General features: G+C 40.6%; 1 protein-coding gene across 1 annotated transcript in view; it reads right to left on the bottom strand.

The window, feature by feature from the left end:
* HPSE2 (heparanase 2 (inactive)) overlaps positions 1 to 26,588 on the bottom strand; it is a 306,115-nt gene that overhangs the window by 251,737 nt on the left and 27,790 nt on the right. The window contains exon 3 of the mRNA XM_069755025.1: positions 8,379 to 8,540. Coding sequence (XP_069611126.1) covers positions 8,379 to 8,540 — 162 coding nt within the window. The remainder of the gene's footprint in view (positions 1 to 8,378; positions 8,541 to 26,588) is intronic.

Genomic DNA, 26,588 nt, shown 5'->3' with positions numbered 1-26,588 from the left:
TTAAGTAAAGCAGTGGGAATTGTAAATTTTGATCATTTTAACAACATATTTTAAAGGTCTATTATGTGTCTAAAAGGGGTATTCTGGGGTTACCGTAGAGAAATTGGACTCTTTTTAATAGGTTCTTTCCTTCATCCCTCCATACTTTCTCCAGGATAAGCTCTATTTACAACAGTCTTTTACAGGACCAGGAACTAAAATTTCACTTTAGTCACATGCCCGGAAACCTCAAAGCTTAATAACGCATTAATAAACATAAACCCCTTAAAATGTAGAATTTACATTCTGCTTTTTTTCTGCTGCGGAGGATGAAATATTATAATCAAACAAGACATACATAAAAGGCAGCTAAACACTAAATTTTACGAGCGCAAATATTATTGGGAAAGTGGATGTTAAGCAAATAAAGACCTCAGCTGACAGATTTATTCTTATCAGCAACCTATTAATCAGGCATAAAAACATAATATTTAGAAAAGCGGCTCAGATTTAATAAAACATTGGGTTACGCTCGTCTGCTTATCTGTGTTGTCTAGTGACAATATGAAAATGTAAACTTGTTGTCACAGACTCAAAAGTGTCTGGCAACAGGATCAAAGCGTCATAATGTTCCCTTTAAAAAACAGTTTTATCCCTGTCCTTAAAGCAAATAAGGACAAAAAGAAGAGAAAAAGCACAGCTGGAACCCACTCATCCTATAAAAAACAGCATACTATACAGGGACATAGTAGACAGCTGATGCAAACATAATCAGTTGTAAGGTTGGGTTCAAGGTTTTATCCTGACACTATCAGTGCAAGAAAAAATATTTTATAAATATGACTAATAAAAAAATGTAAAAAAAAATAAATATATATATATATTAAAAATGCCTCTATAATGATGTACCTTCAGAATTGGCATACATATCCTCTCTGGAGGCTGTAATAGTGCTGAAGAGCCATCAAATCTGATGGATTTTGTAGCTTCAAGCTGCTTTTATTTTCGGAGGTCGAAATTTCAAGTTTATTTTTAATATTATAGTCAGAGCCTTGGGAGAAATTCTAAGCATTCATGACAGATTTTATATTTATTTAATGTCACTTTTTTTGCTGTAAGATAATATGGTATTTCGATTCCGTAGGTAATAAAGAGGAATTATAACAAAAAAATAAAGAATACCTGTCATTTCAAGTGACTTATTAGAATCTGCTGCCATATGTAGGTACATGGGATATGACTCTATTTCTTGCATTTTTCACCAGTTTTCTCCTGTCTCTCACTAATGTTTCAGTTGTCCCTGAGCTGGTGCGTGGATACTGGATGTTATGATGTCTCCAATACAAAGCACACACAAACATAAAGGATTCCTGTTCTCCTATCTGGTTTTATCACACCCTGAGAAACAGGACACTATATAGTTGTACTGAGCAGGGTAGCTGTGAATCCAGTGTGAGTTAAAGCGTGAGATAAAACGCTTACTAGTAAACATTCCTTTGTTTGTATGTGTCACTTGTCCTCTCTCTATCTTCTCTCTCCTCCATAATCCATCTCACTATAACATCTTCACGAGAATCTGCTGCTGCTTCTGTCTCCAGATGCCGCCATATTCACTCTGTGGCCGGCACTGGTGATAGAAGAGATGTTGGATTCAGAAACTCTGGGCGGTGCAGGCTCTGTCCAGCCACTAGGGTTAGGTTGGCTGGGACCTGCAGTGTTCTCCAGTCTGGCAGTACATGTGTGTGTGCTGTCCATCTGATGTTATCAGCTCACTGCCCTGCTCAACACCCTACTAAAGTTTCCAGCTTACTGCAGGTAGCGTCCAGATATAACCGTGTATTCCTCTGGTTCAGTCCCTTTAGTTAAGCTCCTGTGTATTGTGTTTCTTTCTTGTTTTTAGCTATTCTTGCTTTTTCTGATTTTTGCAATTTTTCCTGCCGTCTTGGTCCTGACCTGGTTACCTGATCACTCCTGCCAGCCTGCACCACCGTACAGCAGCTTATTAGTGATGAGCGAACGTGCTCGGATTATGTGTTATACGAGCATGCTATGGTGTTATTCGAGTATCTTGGGCGTGCTCAGATAATATGAGTCTCTGCGGCTGCATGTTTTGTGGCTGTTAGACAGCCGCAACACATGTGAGGATTGCTTAACAAACAGGCCATTCCTGCATGTATTGCATCTGTCTAACAGCCACAACACATGCGGGGATTGCCTAACAAACAGGCCATTCCTGCATGTATTGCAGCTGTCTAACAGCCGCAACACATGCGAGGATTGCCTAACAAACTGGCCATTCCTGCATGTATTGCAGCTGTCTAACAGCCACAACACATTCATTCGGCTGCAGGAAGATATTATCCGAGCACGCCCAAGATAACACCCGAGCATGCTCGTATAATACGTTATCCAATCACGTTCGCTCATCACTACAGCTTGCTCCATGGCCACAGCCCAGGGGCCCCTGTTACGTCCAGATCCCTGTATGGAGGTTAAAGGGTGTAGACCAGGCTACCCTTGGGATCTGGCAAGTGGAGTAGCTTGCGCGAAGCCTGTCTACGGTTGCCATTTAGACCAATGACAGAGCTGCTTTACACTCACCTCTTTATCGACTTCAATACTCAGCTGACAGTCTGTCTGGTTTTGACCAAGATGGATTTTAGCAGTATTCCAGAGTGAATGATGAGTTCCGATAAGAGATATTAAAAAGTATCCTACGTTCGAGTGTACTACTGACTTGTGGAAAGTTGACGGCGACCTTGTATTATTAGCTCTGATAGTTTTAGGACATACACATACACAATGGATTATACTAAGTAAACGCTACATAAGCAATTTGCTCTTCTAAATCAGCACCAAATATGGAACTGGACCTTAACTACTTTGCCGATAACATGCGTGAGACATAAGGATTATTTAACCACACAAAAGATTTATCTTCTCAGCATCTTTATCCATTAGTGTCTAATATATGTTACACAAAAATGTGCCATTCTGGTGACATTTCACCTCATAACTGCACATTCACCTGTTAATTCAAACAACACTACGGAGAACTGTACATCGCCCCGACTGTGTCTGTCTACTATTATCTCCTTAATATTTACTGGGTTCATGCAGAGTGCACGCTCGGGGGGAAAGAAAAACAAGGAAAAGTCAAATTTGGAAAAGTCTTCACGTCGCCTCTTTTTCCCATTTTACAATACGGAATGAAGCTATTCCTTCCCTTCACCCGTCTGTCTTACTTTTACTTTCGGGAGGTCGACAATTGAAGTTTATATTTTAATATTCTAGTTAGAGCCATGGGAGAAATTAAGTACTTTACTATAAGAGAAAAATCCATGCCAGATTTCATATTTATTTAAAGTCACATTTTTGCTATGAGATCATTTGGTTTTTCGATAATAACGAGGAATTAAACCAAAAAATAAACACCGGGTTAGAGGTGTCCCGTGGACGTTCTGCTCTTGGGGCTCAGGAGTATAACTTAATCTCAGTAATAAGGTCTTACTTGTTTATTTAGAGAGGAAGAGATGATTTGGTTGGAAGCTCATTATCCAGAGACCCAGACTATCCCAGACGAGGGTTTCGTACATAGCCGATTAGACACAGGATAGAGAATGTGCCTGAAGCCCACGAAAGCTCAACAGAGTAATATTCCATAATAAGGTCATATCCGTGGTATGGGTAAGTATGTTTTGCGCTGTGTATTTAGTTTTTTTTTTATGGGATATGTTCAGTACAGTAGCACAGGCAATTTATTTGGGATTTAACATTTGGTTTCCTATCCAAACTGGCATCTGGTTCTTTTTTATCTTAAAGAGCTGTGTCGGTTGAATTTTTGATTAATTCCTCATCCAATAGACAACCAAAATTACTCATAATAGACATCATGGATTATTTTCACTTTCGATAAAAAAAAATCATCTAATATAGTTACTGTCTTCAGCAGACAGTTGACTATAAAAGTCTATTACTTAACAAAGAAAACCATTTCCCTTTTCATGCTGTCAGCAATGGCACTACATGGAAGAGAAATGTCACAAGACCTGAGAAAGATATTACATTCTTTATACAGGAAAGGTGAAGGCTACAAGAAGCTTTACTCATCAGTCAGAATACTGTAGCATAAGTGATACAAACATTTTACAAGGATGGAACTGTAACTATCTCACAGAGACATCCAAGACGACCACGGAAGTTAACACCTAAGCAGGAGCCTCTTCTGATAAGAAGGGGTGAAGAAAATTGACATGCAAGTTCACTGCAGTTATCTAAAGAAGTAGAAAGCCAAACTGGGGTGAGTGTTTCCCATCACAAAATACGGTGTACACAACAGAGAAATGGCATGCATGGAGTGGGGGGTCGTCAACGAAAGTGCCCATGCAAAAAATACCCACCTACAATTTCTCCTTGCCCATGCTGAAAAATATGAAGACTACTGGAACTCAAAACTCTGGAGTAATAAGATAAATGGTTTTTGAACTGATGGCTCCAAAATTGTATGGGGTCACAAACGAGAGGAGTACAAAGAAAAATGCATAGTGCCTACAGTGAGGCATGGTGGTGGCAGGGTTCTTTTGTGGGACGGCATGAGCGGCTGGTGTAAGGGAACTATATTTCTTGATGGTATCATGAATTCAGAGATGTATTGCTCTATAGTGAGATAGAAGATGCCACCATCACTCCGCGCCCTCGGTAGAGGAGTACTTTTCCAACATTGCAATGACCCAAAAAGCGCATCTAAGGGCACTGCTGCATTTGTGAAGAAGAACAGAGTGAAAGTAACTGAGTAGCCAAGTGTCTCCTGATCTCAACGCAACCGGACACCTATGGTGGATTCTGAAGAGACAAGTTGCCATCGCTCTCCATCCACCATCCAGGCTCTAAAAGAGCTCGTTCTTGAAGAATCTAAAAAGATAGATGTTGCAATGTGTCGCCAACTTGCTCATTCCCTGCCTAGAAGACTTGGTGCTGTCCTTAAAAAATATGGAGGTCATACAAAATACTGGATGTAGTGGTTTTTGATGTGGGGTGTACTCATTTTTGCACCAACTAATTTGAGTAAAACTGAAGATTTTGTAATGAAAATGATATTATTAACCTTAATTTCATGTTATGTCATGTTCTATAAATCTCAGACTTGGCAACATTTTGGAAATTGTTCTTGTGTTCAGTGAGATATTGACTAAAATCTTACTTTTCAAAGACGGGTGTACTCATTTATGCTGAGCAACATAGATGGCTTGCAACTTTTAAAAAAGGGTCATAAACTCATTCCAGTGGGGAAGTGGCATAAAAAGTAGAGTAACATTTCAAGACAGAAGTAGATTATCTAAAGACACAGCAAATCCATCAAACATCATGCAACACATTGATAAATAATGGCAGAGCAGCCACAAACAAAACTGGCTTTAAAAATTCCTCTCCTGATAAATGTCCTCCCACAGTTTATACAGTGCAACTCAAGGCGCTCATACACACTTGGTCGCTGTTGTATGATTATTTTTAAGAGCATTCCTACTCAGATTTCACCTCCTTCATTCATCACTTCTTATCTTAAACATCAATTATCAATTCTTCCTTTATTAATTTCCGTGAATTTTATTATGGAGGTGTCTGATCTTGAAATTCTAATACAGCTCTGGCAAAAATTAAGAGACCACCACATCAAAACCCTGTCATGGGCGGCCCAATCTCCAGACCTGAACCCCATTTAAAACCTCTGGAATGTAATCAAGAGTATGATGGATAGTCACAAGCCATCAAACAAAGAAGAGCTGTGAAAGACTGGTGGAAAGCATGCCAAGACGCATGAAAGCTGTGATTAAAGATCATGGTTATTCCACAAAATATTGATTTCTGAACTCTTCCTGAGTTAAAACATTAGTATTGTCGTTTCTAAATGATTATGAACTTGTTTTCATTGCAATATTTGAGGTCTGAAAGCATTGTTTGTTTTTTTTTAATTTTGACCATTTCTCCTTTTCAGAAAAAAAATACAAACTGTATTGCTTGGAACTTTGGAGACATGTTGTCAGAAGTTTATAGAACAAATGAACAATTTACATTTTACTCAAAAATATACCTATAAAGAGAAAAGTCAGACAAACTGAACATTTTGCAGTGGTCTCTTAATTTTTACCAGAGCTGTATATAGATTATATATTACATATATTGTATATTGTGGAGACACAGCATTGTATCTTAATTAACCTGATGTCTATTTTTAGCAAACCAAGAAGAACAGACTGCTATCTGTATGTTGGCTTTTGAATTTATGTGTGGGTCAAGAAAACAGACTTTTGCTTGTGTAAGCCAGTAATATTGACATTTCATACATGTAAGATATCGTGCTCTTATCCTTCATGACTAGTGATGTTTACTGATATGCTAATTATGCATTATGTAGTGTGGTGATTTGCAAAACAGAAGAGGAAAAACTATGCAAATAGATTAAATAATCAAGCAAAGCTACTTGATCTCATCTCCATTCTTACCCTATATATCAATACTGAATGAAGGACACTTGTTAAGTATAAAAAGAGGTTATCTGCCTCTATAGAGGGACAGAGAGAGAGAGACAGCCATAGATTCAGCCAAGACATCCAAACATCCTACAGGACCCAAAGGACTGCTGCCAATACATCATGGCTCCATCACGAGGCATACGGATACATCATTCTACATGAAGCAACCTAAGGGACCTCAGCGCCGGTTGGAAGAATACAGATCTGCTCCAATGACAATCGCTGAACCATGGATACGTTTGGAGAAAGTCAGGATTGGGACCCGCCGGTCACCTGGTTGTGACCCTCAGGTCAACTGGCCTTGTATCTCAATGGCCTGTCATCTTCTTAAGCTTGTCGTTACCTCCTCTGTGTGTGTGTGTGTGCCACAGGTGGGATAATCGACCTTGGAAGATGAAGCCAGGTTGTGACCCTCTGGTCAACTGGCCTTGTACCTGAATGGACTGTCCTCTTCCTACGCTTGTTATTACCTTCTCTCTGTGTGTATGCCACAAGTGGGGTAGTCGATCCTGGGAGCTCTGAATTAACAGCTGCCATTATCCCGGCGAGTCAGCGGAAGGGTGAGACTCTGTAATGTGCACCATCTTAGGATATTTTGCTGGGACTGTTCTACGTGTTATCTGCTTGTTTTGTGGTTCAAAAAAGCATTGCCACACTGTTCTACCCTTACCCTGTGTTGTCTGAGTAGCATTATGCCCACGTTAAAGGGAGAGCGGGTGTTTGGCAGGATGATCCCTGGTCCATGCGGTTTTGGTTAGTGGGCCAGGGAGCCTACCAACCCCCCCGTTTCTCCACATATATACATTAAAATTTAAAGATAAAGGCTTTATAGAATATAGTCTATCCCTAGATATCTAGTGTTTTCACGTTTTCTTTCTTACTTTTATTTTTATTATTTTTTCTCTAATCTCTGTATTATAAAATTGTGAAAATAAGGTTAATTATTTGTTGTGTTCAGAACCTTGCCTCCCTTTCTAGATAATTAATTATTCTTCAATTTTCTTTAATTATTTAAATACAATATTATAGGGCTCCTAACTAACACTCTTTATGTTTTTCCTTGCAAACAGCAGCTCAACCGGGGCTGTATTTGTGGGAGAAAACTGGCCGCATGACGAGCTGCAATGTTCTTAGGCAATGCTGTCGGTCTAGGTATCCATATTACATTGGTAATAAAGTAAAGACTTAAATAAAATGAGCAGTAATTTAATTTCATATATTTCTATGCAGCTGTCACACTCTTGTCGGAAGAGCAGCCAGTTATTTATTTTTGTACCCTTGAGGAAGAGGTCTGTTTGACCTAGAAATGCGCTGGTAACAGCGATGAGCGAACATGCTAGGACAAGATGTTATCCGCAATGCTCGGGTGCAAACCGAGTGTCTTCAGCGTGCTCGAATAATATGTTCGAGTCCCCACGGCTGCATATCTCGTGGCTGTTCAACAGAGGGATTGCCTAGCAAACAGGAAATGCATGTGTTGTGGCTGTTGAACAGCTGAGAGACATGCAGGTGCGGGGACTCGAACATATTATTCGAGCACGCCGAAAACTCTCGGTTAGCACCAGAGCATGTGGATAACACCCTATTCGAGCACATTCGGTCATTACTAGTTGGGAACAGACTGCAACATATTTCTATTCATCTGATTCCTGTGATTTCTTTACCGGCAGCGCAGTGCACCCGCAACTCGCCCTTTGGTATACTCCCAGTAGGTGGCACTAGAGACCCTGTTCTCTTCATCTGATGTTATTTGCTGGCATCAAAATAAACTCTTAGCACATTGGCTTTCAATACAAAAAAAGAGCGGTGAAACAAAAGATAAACAGAGGGCGATACATTGCAGCTTCATGGTTAATCTAGGATTCTTACCTGTTAGCGTCAGGTTACTGTATGTGTTGGAAAATTGCTCTTTCAACAAAACTAGATGCATCTGAGCGGCTTTCTCCCTCTGCAGTTCCAGCATGGTATCCGGATGTTGGGCTATTTTGCATCCTTTCTGTTTGTCGAGAGAGATATCACTACGGACGATATCTGTAAAGAGACAAAATAGATCATAAATCGTAAAAAAAAATAATACTATCTTAAGAAGCATAAAAAAACGAGTTCCTCAAAAATCCAGAAATGGAAACATGTTTTTATAGATATAGAATTTCCTATCCTTTATCTTCTTTGGATTTATACAAATGAATACAGGATAAATGCTATATGTGTAATATCTAAGATACGTTTTGTATTTTTTTGGTCTCAGTAAAATTATTACCATATCCAATTGAATTTTTGTATTATCTCAATGTAAATTTAATTATTTCTAGAGTTGGTGCAAATTGGTTCCCAGAACCCGGTCAAGGTGACCATATCGGTAATCTGTGGCCGCTAGACGGCAGACCTGAGAGCCGCCTCCTACCTCTCGGCATCCACAGCTCTTCGCTTGACTATCCAGCCTGGCGCAGCATCACATGTATGGGAGGATACCGGAAGGAAGGAGGCAGTTCTCCGGGTTCCCATCCGGCGGTCACAGATTACTGCTGTGAGTCAATTTGCACCAACTCTAATTATTTCCTATTATTATGCAAGCACCAATATATATCCTGCAGTGCTGTAAAGAGATTTCCATCACAAGTATTGTTAATTATGCCCAAAGCAAGATTGCCAACTTCGTTTTTTTTTTAATTTCTGTAGGAAAATTTCATGGACAGCCAACATTTTGTACAGACACGCTGGAAAACCCATAATAAATCATTATATTTTTTTTTCAATCTCATCCAAGCGTTAAAAAAAAAAATCACACATCAAGTTTTTATGAACAGGGGGACTATTTAGGATATTTCTTAACGGCTAGCTTCTTTCTATACAAGTTCATTAACCCATTACTTGCCAAATTAAAATTTTTACGAGTACGGATTTTTCAGAAAAGGGGGTCCTAATATTCAATTAAAAAAATGACAATGACGCGATTTCCTATTTTGAAAACATTCATTTTACAAACACAAACACAAAAAAATTGGACCTAATTGTAAAAAATTATAAAATCTTAGTTGCTAGAAGCTAAAGATTAGGCGTCCCCCCAAAAAAAAGGATATTGGTAGATATTGGGTTAAAAGCCTCAGTTATATTTCTTTATAGAAAAAAAATGAAGATTATGAGTTGTTTTAAGGGAACTAAGATACAAAAAGTCAAAATTTGTCTAAAAAAATTTGTAAAAATTTGCAATTTGTGCAAAATGCTATGAGATCTGAGATATTTTTATCCTACGTTTCTCTAAAATTGAGAAGGGCACTACAAAGCCTAAAAAGTGACTCTGACGTAATTTGCATCAAATATGTAAGCTCCGACAATTCGCACATAAGGAGATCCTGCTGTCATGTTGTTTAACCTCTTGAATGCCACGGCTAACAGATACCGAGGTTTTCAAGTGGTTTTATAGACGGAGGACGTACAACCGGTACCTTGTGATGCGAATATGAGGCGCCAATGTGTTATTAGCAGTATGATAATGTGCTATCTAAGCGATGAAAGACATAGAAGGACTTATAGTGTAAAAGAAAAATAATAGTTTAGTGGAAAAAAAAAATACAAAGCAATAAAATAATACACAAAACACATACAAGCATTTCAAAGCAGTTTTATTCTGCAAAATAAATCAAGAAAAGTAAAAAAAAAAAACTCTCCACAAATGCCATTGCCACATCCATAAAAACTCATAGAATTTCTAATATTAACACATTATTTCTCCCAAAAGCATTAAATGCTATAAAAAGAAAAACAAAGAAAATGAAAAAAAATTGCAATTTTTTATTTACTATCCCTCCAAAAAAAATTATCCATAGATTCCGTGTACTCCCAAATGGTATTAAGGCAAACGGTTTGGCTTTAGAAATAAAATGGAGATAAAACAAAATAAATATCGCTGTGTCCTTAAAGGGAACCTGTCACCTGAATTTGGCGGGACTGGTTTTGGGTCATATGGGCGGAGTTTTCGGGTGTTTGATTCACCCTTTCCTTACCTGCTGGCTGCATGCTGGCTGCAATATTGGATTGAAGTTCATTCTCTGTCCTCCATAGTACACACCTGCGCAAAGCAATCTTGCCTTGTGCAGGCGTGTACTACGGAGACATCAAAGAGGAACCAGGTCCGACTCTGCACTAAGCAACCAAACCAGAGGTAGGAAGCTAATGCAAAGAACGTGCACAAATGTCATGTGGTCACTTTAATTAACCCCATTTTTACTGGGGGTCTGCAGTGAGTGACTGTTGTGAGGAGTAGATAGATGCAAGTCCAATGTTACGTTACCGCCGGGGAGTTGAGTATGTCAGATGCAGCAGGCTGCTAAATTAAAGGAATCCTTCATCAAATGACTTTCCGTCCAAGTTTTTTTATAGTAAGTAGAATTTCTTACAATTTTTGATGATATCATATTAAATAAAAATCCTAAAATCTTGACCTTTCCCTTCCACACTGATGGATTCTCAAAGTAAGTACATCAATGTCATCAGATCTAAGAAATCTAATAATGTATGTAATGACATTGGGAAATCTAGTGATAGATCCACTTTAAACCTACCAGATAATCGAGCTACCATAAAGCAAGGAGAAACAAAACAACGCAATGACATACATGTCTTTCTATACAATCTGTCCAATCAGTACCAACATATGTGGAAACACTCTATTGAAAGAGAAATGGTAACACCTAATTATCCATTTATTCAATCATTTCCAGGGAGAATAACACAGTGGAGAATTCTATACGAATGTTCCAGAATTGTTGTTTCTAGAGTGATATCACTATTTACTATGTGTCCTCATGAGCCTGCGATACACAGAAATGATCCAAAATCAGCAAAGAACACAATGCTTATTTTGCAAATGTGCATGGGATTGATGGGGAGAGTTTGCACCAAATATCTGGAATATCTGCAACAAACATAGTATATAAAATATGTTACATATAAAAAAAAAAACAAATACAGCGCAAAGCAAGTTGATACAATATTACAAAATCCTATCCTAATTTCTGAACAGATGGAGGAGATTTCTTGTAGATTTTGCAATGGATTTCTTTTCTTTTTACTATTCCTTTCAAATCCTCGGCAAAATATAATGGGACTAATCCGGGGCAGATATTCTCTGCCACGTCTGTACATGACTTTATAGTTACATATTTATTTGTACATTGGTTCAAGGCCTCTATAATTATATTAAGAGTTTACTGATGAGCAAAAGAGAAAAGCATGAAGCCGTCATAGTCCGTACTCCCGAGCTGTAAACTAGAATATTGAGACAATCTGCGCCGCGGGAGGTTTTTCCACTTTCCTATTTACTATATAATCGCACATGTTATAAACAAGGCAGCGATAAACAAAGAGGCGCGGGGTTAAGTATGAGGAGCGCAACGCATTGTGTGGGGAAGTTTGGGAAATGGTTCACTTATAGCAGTTACTAAATACAGAGAAAATGCTACTAAAACATTAACAAACATTTCTCGGTGTCCTCATCCCATCTTTCCGCACTAGAAAATGACCCGTAATTGTGACAGATGTATAAACAAAGTCTACGTTCGACATTAGTGAATAGCATTAACCTTTTACAGCCTATTCTGGGCCTTAGAGGGAACATGTCATCAGGCCTAGGGTTTAAAACAGGTTTTTGTGTTAAATATATATATATATATTTAAAAAAAGTTATGATATTGTTCTCTTCAATGTTCCTGATCAGAATAAAAATAAAATAAAAAATCAGAAATTTTCCCATTTTCACATTGGCTGCTAGATCTAATCATAGCCTTAGACTTACTGTTCACTACTTATGAATTTTCAGCAGACTAATTATCATCACAGTCAGAATAACAATAATCAGTAACACCTCTATATACAGTAGATTCACCATTCACAATAGGTGATGTCACAGCTCACCTCCTCCACCTGTACAATGACTGATGACACCTCTATATACAGTAGATAACACAGGGTCCACCATTCACAATGGATGATGTCACAGCTCACCTCCTCCTCCTGTACAATGACTGATAATCTCTCTATATACAGTAGGTAACACAGGATCCACCATTCACAATAGGTGATATCACAGCTCACCTCCTCCTCCTGTACAATGACTGATAACACCTCTATATACAGTAGATAACACAGGATCCAACATTCACAATAGGTGATGTCACAGTTCACCTCCTCCTCCTGTACAATGACTGATAACACCTCTATATACAGTAGATAACACAGGATCCACCATTCACAATAGGTGAGGTCACAGCTCACCTCCTCCTCCTGTACAATGAATGATAACACCTCTATATACAGTAGATAACAGAATCCACTATTCTCAATAGGTGATATCACAGCTCACCTCCTCCTCCTGTACAATGACTGATAACACCTCTATATACAGTAGATAACACAGAATCCACCATTCACAATAGGTGATGTCACAGCTCACCTCCTCCTCCTGTACAATGACTGATAACATCTCTATATACAGTAGGTAACACAGTATCCACCATTCACAATAGGTGATGTCACAGCTCACCTCCTCCTCCTCCTGTACAATGACTTATAACACCTTTATATATAGTAGATAACACAGGATCCACCATTCACAATAGGTAATGTCACAGCTCACCTCCTCCTCCTGTACAATGACTGATAACACCTTTATATACAGTAGATAACACAGGATCCACCATTCACAATAGGTGATGTCACAGCTCACCTCCTACTGTAGAATGATTGATAACACCTCTATTGTTATGAAAGGCAATTCAGTACTACAATGGACATAGCGGTCAGAGCACATACAGTGATCTGACAATAACCCAAAATCATAGAACGAGCTCTGAGACGTGGGAACTCTGCAGACCGCAATCCCTAATCCTCTCCAAACAACACTAGAGGCAGCTGTGGATTGCGCCTAACTCTGCCTATGCAACTCGGCACAGCCTGAGAAACTAACTAGCCTGAAGATAGAAAATAAGCCTACCTTGCCTCAGAGAAATACCCCAAAGGAAAAGGCAGCCCCCCACATATAATGACTGTGAGTTAAGATGAAAAGACAAACGTAGAGATGAAATAGATTCAGCAAAGTGAGGCCCGACTTTCTTAACAGATCGAGGATAGAAAAGGTAACTTTGCGGTCTACACAAAACCCTAAAGAACACCACGCAAAGGGGGCAAAAAGACCCTCCGTACCGAACTAACGGCACGGAGGTACACCCTTTGCGTCCCAGAGCTTCCAGCAACAAATTAGACAAGCTGGACAGAAAAAATAGAAAACAAATAGCAAAGAAGAACTTAGCTATGCAGAGCAGCAGGCCACAGGAATGATCCAGGGAAAAGCAAGTCCAACACTGGAACATTGACAGGAAGCCAGGATCAAAGCATTAGGTGGAGTTAAGTAGAGAAGCACCTAACGACCTCACCAGATCACCTGAGGGAGGAAACTCAGAAGCCGCAGTACCACTTCCCTCCACCAACAGAAGCTCACAGAGAGAATCAGCCGAAGTACCACTTGTGACCACAGGAGGGAGCTCTGCCACAGAGTTCACAACAGTACCCCCCCCTTGAGGAGGGGTCACCGAACCCTCACCAGAGCCCCCAGGCCGACCAGGATGAGCCACATGAAAGGCACGAACAAGATCGGGAGCATGGACATCAGAGGCAAAAACCCAGGAATTATCTTCCTGAGCATAACCCTTCCATTTAACCAGATACTGGAGTTTCCGTCTAGAAACACGAGAATCCAAAATCTTCTCCACAATATACTCCAATTCCCCCTCCACCAAAACCGGGGCAGGAGGATCAACAGATGGAACCATAGGTGCCACGTATCTCCGCAACAATGACCTATGGAATACGTTATGTATGGAAAAAGAATCTGGAAGGGTCAGACGAAAAGACACAGGATTAAGAACCTCAGAAATCCTATACGGACCAATGAAACGAGGTTTAAACTTAGGAGAGGAAACCTTCATAGGAATATGACGAGAAGATAACCAAACCAGATCCCCAACACGAAGTCGGGGACCCACACGGCGTCTGCGATTAGCGAAACGTTGAGCCTTCTCCTGGGACAAGGTCAAATTGTCCACTACATGAGTCCAAATCTGCTGCAACCTGTCCACCACAGTATCCACACCAGGACAGTCCGAAGACTCAACCTGTCCTGAAGAGAAACGAGGATGGAACCCAGAATTGCAGAAAAATGGCGAAACCAAGGTAGCCGAGCTGGCCCGATTATTAAGGGCGAACTCAGCCAAAGGCAAAAAGGACACCCGGTCATCCTGATCGGCAGAAACAAAGCATCTCTGATATGTTTCCAAGGTCTGATTGGTTCGTTCGGTCTGGCCATTAGTCTGAGGATGGAAAGCCGAGGAAAAAGACAAGTCAATGCCCATCCTACCACAAAAGGCTCGCCAAAACCTTGAAACAAACTGGGAACCTCTGTCAGAAACGATATTCTCTGGAATGCCATGTAAACGAACCACATGCTGGAAGAACAATGGCACCAAATCAGAGGAGGAAGGCAATTTAGACAAGGGTACCAGATGGACCATCTTAGAAAAGCGATCACAGACCACCCAAATGACTGACATCTTTTGAGAAACGGGAAAATCAGAAATAAAATCCATAGAGATATGTGTCCAAGGCCTCTTCGGGATCGGCAAGGGCAAAAGCAACCCACTGGCACGAGAACAGCAGGGCTTAGCCCGAGCACAAATCCCACAGGACTGCACAAAAACATGCACATCCCGCGACAGAGACGGCCACCAAAAGGATCTAGCCACCAACTCTCTGGTAGCAAAGATTCCAGGATGACCAGCCAACACCGAACAATGAACCTCAGAGATAACTTTATTGGTCCACCTATCCGGGATCAAACAGTCTCTCCGCTGGACAACGATCAGGTTTATTAGCCTGAAATTTTTGCAGCACCCGCCGCAAATCAGGGGAGATGGCAGACACAATTACTCCTTCCTTGAGGATACCCGCCGGCTCAGACAAACCCGGAGAGTCGGGCACAAAACTCCTAGACAGAGCATCCGCCTTCACATTTTTAGAGCCCGGAAGGTACGAAATCACAAAGTCAAAACGGGCAAAAAACAGCGACCAACGAGCCTGTCTAGGATTCAACCGCTTAGCAGACTCAAGATAAGTCAAGTTCTTATGATCAGTCAATACCACCACGCGATGCTTAGCTTCTTCAAGCCAATGACGCCACTCCTCGAATGCCCACTTCATGGCCAGCAACTCTCGGTTACCCACATCATAATTTCGCTCAGCAGGCGAAAACTTCCTGGAAAAAAAAGCGCATGGTTTCATCACTGAGCAATCAGAACCTCTCTGCGACAAAACAGCCCCTGCTCCAATCTCAGAAGCATCAACCTCGGCCTGGAACGGAAGAGAAACATCTGGTTGACACAACACAGGGGCAGAAGAAAAACGACGCTTCAAGTCTTGAAAAGCTTCCACAGCAGCAGAAGACCAATTGACCAAATCAGCACCCTTCTTGGTCAAATCGGTCAATGGTTTGGCAATACTAGAAAAATTGCAGATGAAGCGACGATAAAAATTAGCAAAGCCCAGGAACTTTTGCAGACTTTTCAGAGATGTCGGCTGAGTCCAATCATGGATGGCTTGGACCTTAACAGGATCCATCTCGATAGTAGAAGGGGAAAAGATGAACCCCAAAAATGAAACCTTCTGCACACCAAAGAGACACTTTGATCCCTTCACAAACAAAGAATTAGCACGCAGGACCTGAAAAACTGTTCTGACCTGCTTCACATGAGACTCCCAATCATCCGAGAAGATCAAAATGTCATCCAAGTACACAATCAGGAATTTATCCAGGTACTCTCGGAAGATGTCATGCATAAAGGACTGAAACACTGATGGAGCATTGGCAAGTCCGAATGGCATCACTAGATACTCAAAATGACCCTCGGGCGTATTAAATGCAGTTTTCCATTCATCTCCTCGCCTGATTCGCACCAGATTATACGCACCACGAAGATCTATCTTGGTGAACCAACTAGCCCCCTTAATCCGAGCAAACAAATTAGATAACAATGGCAAGGGGTACTGAAATTTAACCGTGATCTTATTTAGAAGGCGGTAATCTATACAAGGTCTCAGCGAACCATCCTTCTTGGCTACAAAAAAGAACCCTGCTCCTAATGGTGACGATGACGGGCGAATATGCCCCTTCTCCAGGGATTCCTTCACATAACTGCGCATAGCGGCGTGCTCAGGCACGGATAAATTAAACAGTCGACCTTTTGGGAATTTACTACCAGGAATCAAATTGATAGCACAATCACAATCCCTATGCGGAGGTAGGGCATCGGACTTGGGCTCATCAAATACATCCCGGTAATCAGACAAGAACTCTGGAACCTCAGAAGGGGTGGATGACGAAATTGACAGAAATGGAACATCACCATGTACCCCCTGACAACCCCAGCTGGACACCGACATGGATTTCCAATCTAATACTGGATTATGGGCTTGTAGCCATGGCAACCCCAACACGACCACATCATGCAGATTATGCAACACCAGAAAGCGAATAACCTCCTGATGTGCAGGAGCCATGCACATGGTCAGCTGGGTCCAGTATTGAGGCTTATTCTTGGCCAAAGGCGTGGCATCAATTCCTCTCAATGGAATAGGGCACTGCAAGGGCTCTAAGAGAAACCCACAACGCTTAGCATACTCCAAGTCCATCAAATTCAGGGCAGCGCCTGAATCCACAAATGCCATGACAGAATACGATGACAAAGAGCAGATCAAGGTAACGGACAGAAGAAATTTTGACTGTACCGTACCAATGGTGGCAGACCTAGCGAACCGCTTAGTGCGCTTAGGACAATCAGAGATAGCATGAGTGGAATCACCACAGTAGAAACACAGCCCATTCAGACGTCTGTGTTCTTGCCGTTTAACTCTGGTCAAAGTCCTATCGCACTGCATAGGCTCAGGTTTAAGCTCAGGTAATACCGCCAAATGGTGCACAGATTTACGCTCACGCAAGCGTCGACCGATCTGAATGGCCAAAGACATAGACTCATTCAAACCAGCAGGCATAGGAAATCCCACCATGACATCCTTAAGGGCTTCAGAGAGACCCTTTCTGAACATAGCTGCCAGCGCAGATTCATTCCATTGAGTGAGCACGGACCACTTTCTAAATTTCTGACAATATACCTCTATCTCATCCTGACCCTGACAAAGAGCCAGCAAATTTTTCTCTGCCTGATCCACTGAATTAGGTTCATCGTACAGCAATCCGAGCGCCAGGAAAAACGCATCGATATTACTCAATGCAGGATCTCCTGGCGCAAGAGAAAATGCCCAGTCCTGAGGGTCGCCGCGCAAAAAAGAAATAACAATCAAAACCTGTTGAACTGGATCACCAGAGAAGCGAGGTTTCAAGGCCAGAAATAATTTACAATTATTTTTGAAACTCAGAAACTTAGTTCTATCTCCAAAAAACAAATCAGGAATAGGAATTCTTGGTTCCAACATAGCTTTCTGATCAATAGTGTCTTGAATCTTTTGTACTCTTGCCGAGAGCTGATCCACAAATGAAGACAGACTTCTAATGTCCATCGCTACACCTGTGTACTGAACCACCCAAATGTCTAGGGGAAAAAAAAGGCAAAACACAGTGCAGAGGAAAAAAAATGGTCTCAGAACTTCTTTTTTCCCTCTATTGAGAATCATTAGTACTTTTGGCTTCCTGTACTGTTATGAAAGGCAATTCAGTACCACAATGGACATAACGGTCAGAGCACATACAGTGATCTGACAATAACCCAAAATCATAGAACGAGCTCTGAGACGTGGGAACTTTGCAGACCGCAATCCCTAATCCTCTCCAAACAACACTAGAGGCAGCCGTGGATTGCGCCTAACTCTGCCTATGCAACTCGGCACAGCCTGAGAAACTAACTAGCCTGAAGATAGAAAATAAGCCTACCTTGCCTCAGAGAAATACCCCAAAGGAAAAGGCAGCCCCCCACATATAATGACTGTGAGTTAAGATGAAAAGACAAACGTAGAGATGAAATAGATTCAGCAAAGTGAGGCCCGACTTTCTTAACAGATCGAGGATAGAAAAGGTAACTTTGCGGTCTACACAAAACCCTAAAGAACACCACGCAAAGGGGGCAAAAAGACCCTCCGTACCGAACTAACGGCACGGAGGTACACCCTTTGCGTCCCAGAGCTTCCAGCAACAAATTAGACAAGCTGGACAGAAAAAATAGAAAACAAATAGCAAAGAAGAACTTAGCTATGCAGAGCAGCAGGCCACAGGAATGATCCAGGGAAAAGCAAGTTCAACACTGGAACATTGACAGGAAGCCAGGATCAAAGCATTAGGTGGAGTTAAGTAGAGAAGCACCTAACGACCTCACCAGATCACCTGAGGGAGGAAACTCAGAAGCCGCAGTACCACTTCCCTCCACCAACAGAAGCTCACAGAGAGAATCAGCCGAAGTACCACTTGTGACCACAGGAGGGAGCTCTGCCACAGAATTCACAACACTCTATATACAGTAGATATCACAGGATCCACCATTCACAATAGGTGATGTCACAGCTCACCTCCTCCTCCTGTACAATGACTGATAACACCTCTATATACAGTAGATAACACAGGATCCACCATTCACAATAGGTGATGTCACAGCTCACCTCCTCCTCCTGTACAATGACTGATAACACCTTTATATACAGTACATAACACAGGATCCACCATTCACAATAGGTGATGTCACAGCTCACCTCCTCCTCCTGTACAATGACTGATAACGCCTGTATATACAGTAGATAACACAGGATCCACCATTCACAATAGGTGATGTCACAGTTCACCTCCTCCTCCTGTGCAATGACTGATAACGCCTCTATATGCAGTAGATAACACAGGATCCACCATTCACAATAGGTGATGTCACAGCTCACCTCCTCCTCCTGTACAATGACTGATAATCTCTCTATATACAGTAGGTAACACAGGATCCACCATTCACAATAGGTGATATCACAGCTCACCTCCTCCTCCTGTGCAATGACTGATAACACCTGTATATACAGTAGATAACACAGGATCCACCATTCACAATAGGTGATGTCACAGCTCACCTCCTCCTGTAGAATGATTGATAACACCTCTATATACAGTAGATATCACAGGATCCACCATTCACAATAGGTGATGTCACAGCTCACCTCCTCCTCCTCCTCCTGTACAATGACTGATAACACCTCTATATACAGTAGATAACACAGGATCCACCATTCACAATAGGTGATGTCACAGCTCACCTCCTCCTCCTCCTGTACAATGACTGATAACACCTCTATATACAGTAGATAACACAGGATCCACCATTCACAATAGGTGATGTCACAGCTCACCTCCTCCTCCTGTACAATGACTGATAACACCTCTATATACAGTAGATAACACAGGATCCACCATTCACAATAGGTGATGTCACAGCTCACCTCCTCTTCCTGTACAATGACTGATAATCTCTCTATATACAGTAGGTAACACAGGATCCACCATTCACAATAGGTGATATCACAGCTCACCTCCTCCTCCTGTACAATGACTGATAACACCTCTATATACAGTAGATAACACAGGATCCACCATTCACAATAGGTGATGTCACAGCTCACCTCCTCCTCCTCCTGTATAATGACTGATAACACCTCTATATACAGTAGATAACACAGGATCCACCATTCACAATAGGTGATATCACAGCTCACCTCCTCCCTGTCCCTTTATGATTACCTTAGCCTAGACTAGAGATTACTCAAATAACACTTACAAAGAAACAAATATACAGCTCTGGCAAAAATTAAGAGTCCACCACATCAACACCTTGTCACAGGCAGCCCAATCTCCAGTCCTGAACCCCATTGAAACCCTCTGGAATGTAATCAAGAGGATGATGAATAGTCACAAGCCATCAAACAAAGAACAACTGGTTACACTTTTGCGCCAGAAGCAGTGTGAAAGACTGGTGGAAAGCATGCCAAGACGCATGAAAGCTGTGATTAAAAATCATGGTTATTCCACAAAATATTGATTTCTGAACTCTTCCGGAGTGAAAACATTAGTATTGTTGTTTCTAAATGATTATGAACTTGATTTCTTTGCATTATTTGAGGTCTGAAAGCACTGGGTTTTTTTTTTTTAATTTTTACCATTTTTCTTTGTCTGGAAAAAAAACTAAATTTATTGCTTGGAAATTTGGAGACATGTTGTCAGAAGTTTATAGACTAAAGGAACAATTTACATTTTACTAAAAAATATACCTATAAAGAGAAAACTCAAACTGAACATTTTGCAGTGGTCTCTTAATTTTTGCCAGAGCTGTATATTTATTTCTATGTAAGAAAAAAAATGAGTAAATTATACAAAATATGAGGCCCTGTATAATGTATCTGAGTGTTAGTCTGAATGAATGGAATCATCATCAGACCAGTAATCAATCTAAATGTACAGGGTGACAAAAGGAAGCTAAAACCTACAAAAAGACTTGATTAGATCTGACCAACCACTCATTAAACCTAATATAAGATAATATCCTTATGTGAAGGAGTAGATGTCAGAGCGTGACAAAATGCACGTGGCCCAGCGAAGTAACGTGCATGAAGTGCAAGACGTAAAGTGTAATAAGGTTCATATAGTGGGCTAGTACTTACTATGTTGTTTAGTAAAGGGATCCCGACCTGCTGCCCCTACGCGCGTTTCACGTGTCTTTGTCAGGACGCTTCCTGACGAAGACATGGCGAAATTCGCGTAGGGTGCAGGTGTATTATCACCACCCTAAGGTCTGTCTATATATCTATCTATCTATCTATCTATCTATCTATCTATCTATCTATCTATCTATCTATCTATCTATCCATCATCTATATATTATCTATCTATCATCTATTATCTATCTATCTATCATCTATATATTATCTATCTACCTATTATCTATCTATCATCTATTATCTATCTATCTATCTATCATCTATATATTATCTATCTATCTATCTATTATCTATATATTATCTATCTATCCATCTATCTATCTATCATCTATTATCTATTATCTATCTATCTATCTATCTATCATCTATTATCTATCTATTATCTATCATCTATATATTATATATAGATCTATCTATTATCTATCTGTCTATCTATCATCTATTATCCATCTATCTATCTATCATCTATTATCCGTCTATCTATCATATATATCTATTATCTATCTATCATCTATATATTATATATCGATCTATCTATTATGTATCTATCTACAGTATCTATCTATTATCTATCAATTATCTATCTATTTATCATATATTCTATATCTATTTATTATCTATATGTCATCTATATATTATATATTGATCTATCTATGTATTATCTATCTACAGTATCTATATATTATTTATTATTAGTGATGAGCGAATATACTCGTTACTCAAGATTTCTCGAGCATGCCCGGGGGTCCTCCGAGTATTTTTTAGTACTCGGAGATTTAGTTTTTCTTGCCGCAGCTGAATGATTTAGATCTGTTAGCCAGCATAAGTACATGTGGGGGTTGCCTGGTTGCTAGGGAATCCCCACATGTACTTATACTGGCTAATAGTAAATCATTCAGCTGCAGCAAGAAAAACTAAATCTCCGAGTACTAAAAAATACTCGGAGGACCCCCGGGCGTGCTCGAGAAATCTTGAGTAACGAGTATATTCGCTCATCACTAGTATCTATATATTATCTATTATCTATCTTTCTATCTACAGTATCTATCTATCTATTATCTATCGGTCTGTGATCTGTCTGTCTATCTACCATTGTGCTACTTTAGAATCATAGTATGACAATATATTTCAAAGATAAATTTATTTTCTCAGTTACCAAGTAATAAAGAGAAGCACTATGTAAGAGATGGACAAATATACTAAATATACTAAATATATTATTCTTCAGATTTTCTCGCTCAGACGTCACCAGCTCTGTTCATATATGCAGTGATTAGTTTATGTATTAGTATCAGTGTCCGTCTGGCTCCAGATCTGTCCATAGACGATAACTGAACAGTGCCACCCAGTGTTACCGGATGAAGGACAAAGTGACAAAACACGGGGACAACAAGTTCTTCATGGTTTATCTATATAGAGCCATATACTCTCGGACATTATGACATAAAATCCCGATCTGCTCCATACAGATAGTACTCGACCATTGACATGTTATAGATCAGACATAAGAACCGAAATATAAATTTCACTGAACAGACAAAAATTTCATGTATTAATTCCAAACACAAATTTGTATTTAAAGTAATGACAGTCGTCTCTAAAGGGAACCTGTCAGAACTCTTCCTTCAGTAAATACATCGTTCGCATACTTCTACATTGTGTCGTGAATTGACAATTAGGTGATGCCATTCATTTGTCAAAGGGACAAAGTGTCCCCACACTGTCTGATTCTTTGAGAATTGGTTGGACAGTGTCAGGGTCCGCCCTCAATTAGTAACACCCAGTTGTCAATGTAATAACAGGAGGATTAACACCTGTCATTGTCATCCTGCCTCTGATTTGAAAGAATCTGCTGAAAATTCTTTCTGAAAAGGCATGAAGTACGAGTCTAAAATAGCCCTTTAAAATCTCACTTTAATTGCTTCATTTTGACTAGACCTTTCCATTTATTTCAGGGTAGGCCACTCATTTCAATGTACGCCATGTAGTTCCACATCATTCCTCTAGTGGGCAGTGCATCTTGTCTCTATTTATACTACCCATGCTCTGGGCAGTATTAATCAATTGACATGTTCCCTTTAAACCAGGGTTTTATGTTAAATGTATTCATTTTAATTTTTAATACTTTTTAATTTTCCAAGCTACTATTTTTATTTTAAAAAAACACAGAATTTTTGCAATTGATATGCTTGTCACGAAGCAGGAAACTAAACTCATCCTTCCAGCTTTGTACATATGATTTTTCAGAAGTCTCCTTATCAGTGGTGTAACTAGAGTCCCATGGACCCCAGTGCAGGATTTGGACAGGGTAGCCCCACACTGGTAACTATAAATATATCTATTTATATACAGTTGTGCTCAAAAGTTTATATACCCAGGCAGAATTTTTGCTTTCTTGGCCTTTTTCAGAGAATATGAATGATAACACCAAAACATTTTCTCCACTCATGGTCAGTGGTTGGATGAAGCCATTTGTTGTCAAACTACCGTGTTTTCTCTTTTTTAATCATAAAGACAACCCAAAACATCCAAATGACCCTGACCAAAAGTTTACATACCCTGGTGATTTTGGCCTGATAACATGCACAGAAGTTGACACAAATGGGTTTGAATGTCTACTAAAGGTAACATCCTCCCCTGTGACCTGTTTGCGTGTAATCAGTGTGTGTGCATAAAAGCTGAGTGAGTTTCTGGGATCCAGACAGACTCTTGCATCTTTCATCCAGCCACTAACATTTCTGGATTGTGAGTCATGGGGAAAAACAGGAAAGGGATACAAAAAGGTATCCAAGAAATTGAGAATGCCAGTTAGCAGCGTTCAAACTGTGATTAACAAATGGAAAATCATGGGCTCTGAAAAAATAAAACCATGGTCAGGTAGACCAACAAAAATGTCATCCACAACTGCCTGGAAAACCCACAAATAACATCAGCTGAAATACAGGACACTCTGAAAACTAGTGGTGTGGCTGTTTCAAGATGCACAAATAGGAGGCACTTAAAGAAAAATGGGCTGCATGGTTGAGTCGCCAGAAGAAAGCCATTACTGCGCAAATGCAACAAAAAATCTCACCTACAATACATAAAACAGCACAGAGACACGCCTCAAAACTTCTGGAACAAGGTAATTTGGAGTGATGAGACCAAAATCGAACTTTTTGGCCACAACCATAAACGTTACATTGGGAGAGAGGTCAACGAGCCCTATGATGAAAGGAACACCACTCCTACTGTAAAGCACAAAGGTGGATCGTTGATGTTTTGGGGATGTGTGAGCTACAAAGGCACAGGAAACTTGGTCAAAGTTGAAGGAATGATGAATGCAGCACATTATCGGCAAATACTGGAGGCAAACTTGAACTCATCAGCCCGGAAGCTGCGCATGGGATGTACTTGGACGTTCCAACATGACAACGATCAAAAACTCAAGGCCATGTCGACCTGTCTTTTGCTACAGCAGAACAAAGTGAAGGTTCTGGAGTGGCCATCTCAGTCTCCTGACCACAATATCATTGAGCCACTCTGGGGAAATCTCAAGCATGCAGTTCATGCTAGACAGCCCAGGAATTTACAGGAACTGGAGGCTTTTTGCCAAGAAGAGTGGACAGCTTTACCATCTGAAAATATAAAGAACCTCATCCACAATTACCACAAAAGACTTCAAGCTGTCATTGATGTTAGAGGGCGCAATACAAGGTATTAAGAAATGGGGTATGTGAACTTTTGATCAGGGTCATTTGGATGTTTTGAGTTGTCATAATGATTTAGAAAGAGAAAGCACAGTAGTTTGACAATAAATGGCTTCACCCAACCACTAACCACGAGTGGAGAAAAAGTTTTGGCGTTATCATTCATATTCTCTGAAAAAAGGCCAAAAAAGCAAAAATTCTGCTGGGGTATGTAAACTTTTGAGCACAATTGTATATACACTGCTCAAAAAAATAAAGGAAACACTAAAATACCACATCCTAGATATCACTGAATTAAATATTCCAGTTGTAAATCTTTATTCATTACACAGTGGAATGCACTGAGAATAAATCCACAAAGATTATCAATGTAAATCAAGATTAATATCCCATGGAGGTCTGGATTTGGAATGTTACTGAAAATCAAAGTGGAAAATCAAATCACAGACTAATTCAACTTCAGTGGAAATGCCTCAAGACAAAGAAATGATGCTCAATAGTGTGTGTGGCCTCCACGCGCCTGTATGACGTCCCTACAATGCCTGGGCATACTCATCATGAGGTGTCAGATGTTCTCCTCAGAGATCTCCTTCCAGACCTGGATTAAAGCACCAGTCAACTCCTGGACAGTCTGTGGTGCAACATGGCATTGGTAGATGGAAGGACACATGATGTCCCAGATGTGCTCGATTGGATTCAGGTCTGGGGAAATGGCAAGCCAGTCTATAGCATCAATGTTTTCATCATACAGGAACTGCTGACACACTTCCGCCACATGAGGCCTAGCATTGTTATGCATCAGAAGGAACCCAGGGCCTACTGCAACTGCATAGGGTCTGAAAATGGATCTGGGGATCTCATCCCGTTACCTAATGGCGGTACCTCTGGCTAGCACATTAAGGGCTGTGCGGCCCTTAAAAGAAATGCCTCCCCACACTATTACTGATCCACTGCCAAACCGATCATGCTGGAGGATGTTGCAGGCAACAGAACGTTCTCCACGACGTCTGTCGCATGTGATCAGTGTGAACATGCTCTCAGCTGTGAAGTGCACAGGGCGCCAATGTCAAATCTGCCAATTGTTGTGTTCTCTGGCAAATGCCAATCGGCTTGCACGGTCATGGGCTGTGAGCACAACACCCACTTGTGGAAGTCGTGCTCTCATACAACCTTCATGGAGTCTGTTTCTGATGGTTTGAACGGACACATGGATGTTAGTGGACTGCTTGAGGTTATGTTGCAGGGCTCTAGCACTGCTCCTCCAGTTCTTCTTGCACAAAAGAGGAGTTAGTGGCCCTGCTGCAGGGTTTTTGCCCTCCTACACTCCCCTTGATGTCTCATGGTGTATTGGCTTATCTCCTGGTATCTGCTCCATGCTCTGGTCACTGTGCTGACACACACAGCTACCCTTCTTGCCACAGCTCGCATTGATGTGCCATCCTGGATGAGCTGCACTACCTGAGCAACTTCTGTGGGTTGCTACAGTACCTCTAGGGATGAGAGAAATGACAAAATGCAAAAGTGACCAAAACAGCAGCCGTGTATTGCCACGCACGGACCTGACATGTCTGTGCACCGCAATACACTTCAA

The sequence above is a fragment of the Ranitomeya imitator genome, chromosome 2 (genome assembly GCF_032444005.1).
Source record: "Ranitomeya imitator isolate aRanImi1 chromosome 2, aRanImi1.pri, whole genome shotgun sequence".
NCBI classification, from domain to species: Eukaryota; Metazoa; Chordata; class Amphibia; order Anura; family Dendrobatidae; genus Ranitomeya; species Ranitomeya imitator.
The sequence above is the reverse complement of the archived record's forward strand: the minus strand, read 5'-3'. Positions and strand labels throughout refer to the sequence as shown.